This window comes from Condylura cristata, unplaced genomic scaffold (genome assembly GCF_000260355.1).
Source record: "Condylura cristata isolate star-nosed mole 26May11 unplaced genomic scaffold, ConCri1.0 scaffold00015, whole genome shotgun sequence".
Classification (NCBI taxonomy): domain Eukaryota; kingdom Metazoa; phylum Chordata; class Mammalia; order Eulipotyphla; family Talpidae; genus Condylura; species Condylura cristata.
In genome coordinates this window covers 2,405,187-2,406,482 of record NW_004567116.1, presented here as the reverse complement: position 1 = coordinate 2,406,482, position 1,296 = coordinate 2,405,187, and the positions used below count along the sequence as shown (strand labels likewise).

Sequence of the window (1,296 nt, the reverse complement as noted above, 5' to 3'; positions counted from 1 at the left end):
ACGGCCAGGGCCCAGTGCTCCCGCGGGGCGGCCAGAGGCTGGGCCGCGGGCAGGACGGGCCGTGTGCGGGGCTGTGAGACGGAGGCAAGAGAGACCGCGGCCTCCAACGTTCTATATTAAAAATATCCTTAGTTCTTGTGCACAAAATCCACATCCGAACATCACCCCAACCTCCCTGCGGGGCCCCAGAACAGCCTGGAAAGAGAGACGGCGGCTCCCTCCGCCAGAGCCGGGCACCCGCCGTCGTCACGCACCGCGAGCAGCGCCGCCCTCCGGCCCGCGCCGCTCACTCGTGCCGCCGCTTGGACGGTGGGACCAGGTGTGGCGGCAGGTCGGCGGGCAGCTCGTGGCCCTCCAGCTTGACCTTGATGAGGTGGTTGGCCAGGGCGAACTCCTCGTCGTCCAGCAGCCCGTCCTTGTCCACGTCGGCCAGCTTCCAGATCTTGCCCAGCACCGTGTTGGGCAGCTTGGACTTCACCATCTCCTTCTTGGCGTTGGCGCCCGTGATCTTGCCGTTGACGGGCGACAGTGTGTAGAAGATCTCGTCGTAGGTGGGCTTGTCCTTGCCCACCACCCACTCGACGTCGTCGATGCCCTCGCCGGCCCCCTCGCCGTAGCCGTGGCCGAAGGGCCCGTTCATGGTGCCCTCGAAGGCGCCGCCCTTCACGGCCTGCGAGGGCATCAGGGACTCCTCCTGGCGCACCATCACCATCAGCCGGGCGATGTCATTGGCCAGCATGTCGTCCACCGTGTCCAGCAGTTTGGGCTTCAAGGCCTGGAACTTGCTGAAGTCCTGGGTCTGCAAGAGTTCCTGGAGGGGTCAGGGGGCAAGGGGCGGGGTGAAGCAAGGGGTGCAGGCACCGGGACCTGGCCGCTCCCCGCGGGGCCTCCCCGCCTCCCCCCGCCGTGAGGGTGAGTCACACATTCCCCTCCTGGAAGTCACTGCTCGGTCACCCCCTGCGACCTGGGTGGGGTGCTGGGGTGAATCCAGCTGCCTGCATTCTGGGAGGCCCCACCCCGCAGGGCGAGGTCTCCCTCCCCAGCACTGCCGGGCTGCGTCCCCGCTGGTGCCCCCAGCCTGCCGGGGCTGCGTACCTGCATCTTGCGCAAGTTGGGGAAGTCGCCGGGGGAGATCTGGTGCTCCCGCTCGATCTTCTGGTAGATCTCGCCCAGGTTGTTCACCAGCTCCTTCTTTTTGCTCTCTTTCCCGAAGACATTGGGCATCTCCTTCTTGAGGGAGCTGATGATGTAGGCGTGGACCTGGGAGAGGGTGGGGCCACGTCAGCCGCCTGGGCG

The 1,296-nt window shown here is 66.7% G+C and overlaps 1 protein-coding gene across 1 annotated transcript in view; it reads right to left on the bottom strand.

The window, feature by feature from the left end:
• EHD1 (EH-domain containing 1) overlaps positions 1-1,296 on the bottom strand; it is a 13,772-nt gene continuing 12,476 nt past the window's right edge. Inside the window, exons 5-6 of the mRNA XM_012725146.1 lie at positions 1,096-1,260; positions 1-811 (exon numbers count right to left, since the gene is read on the bottom strand). Coding sequence (XP_012580600.1) covers positions 287-811; positions 1,096-1,260 — 690 coding nt within the window. The 3' untranslated portion in view covers positions 1-286. The remainder of the gene's footprint in view (positions 812-1,095; positions 1,261-1,296) is intronic.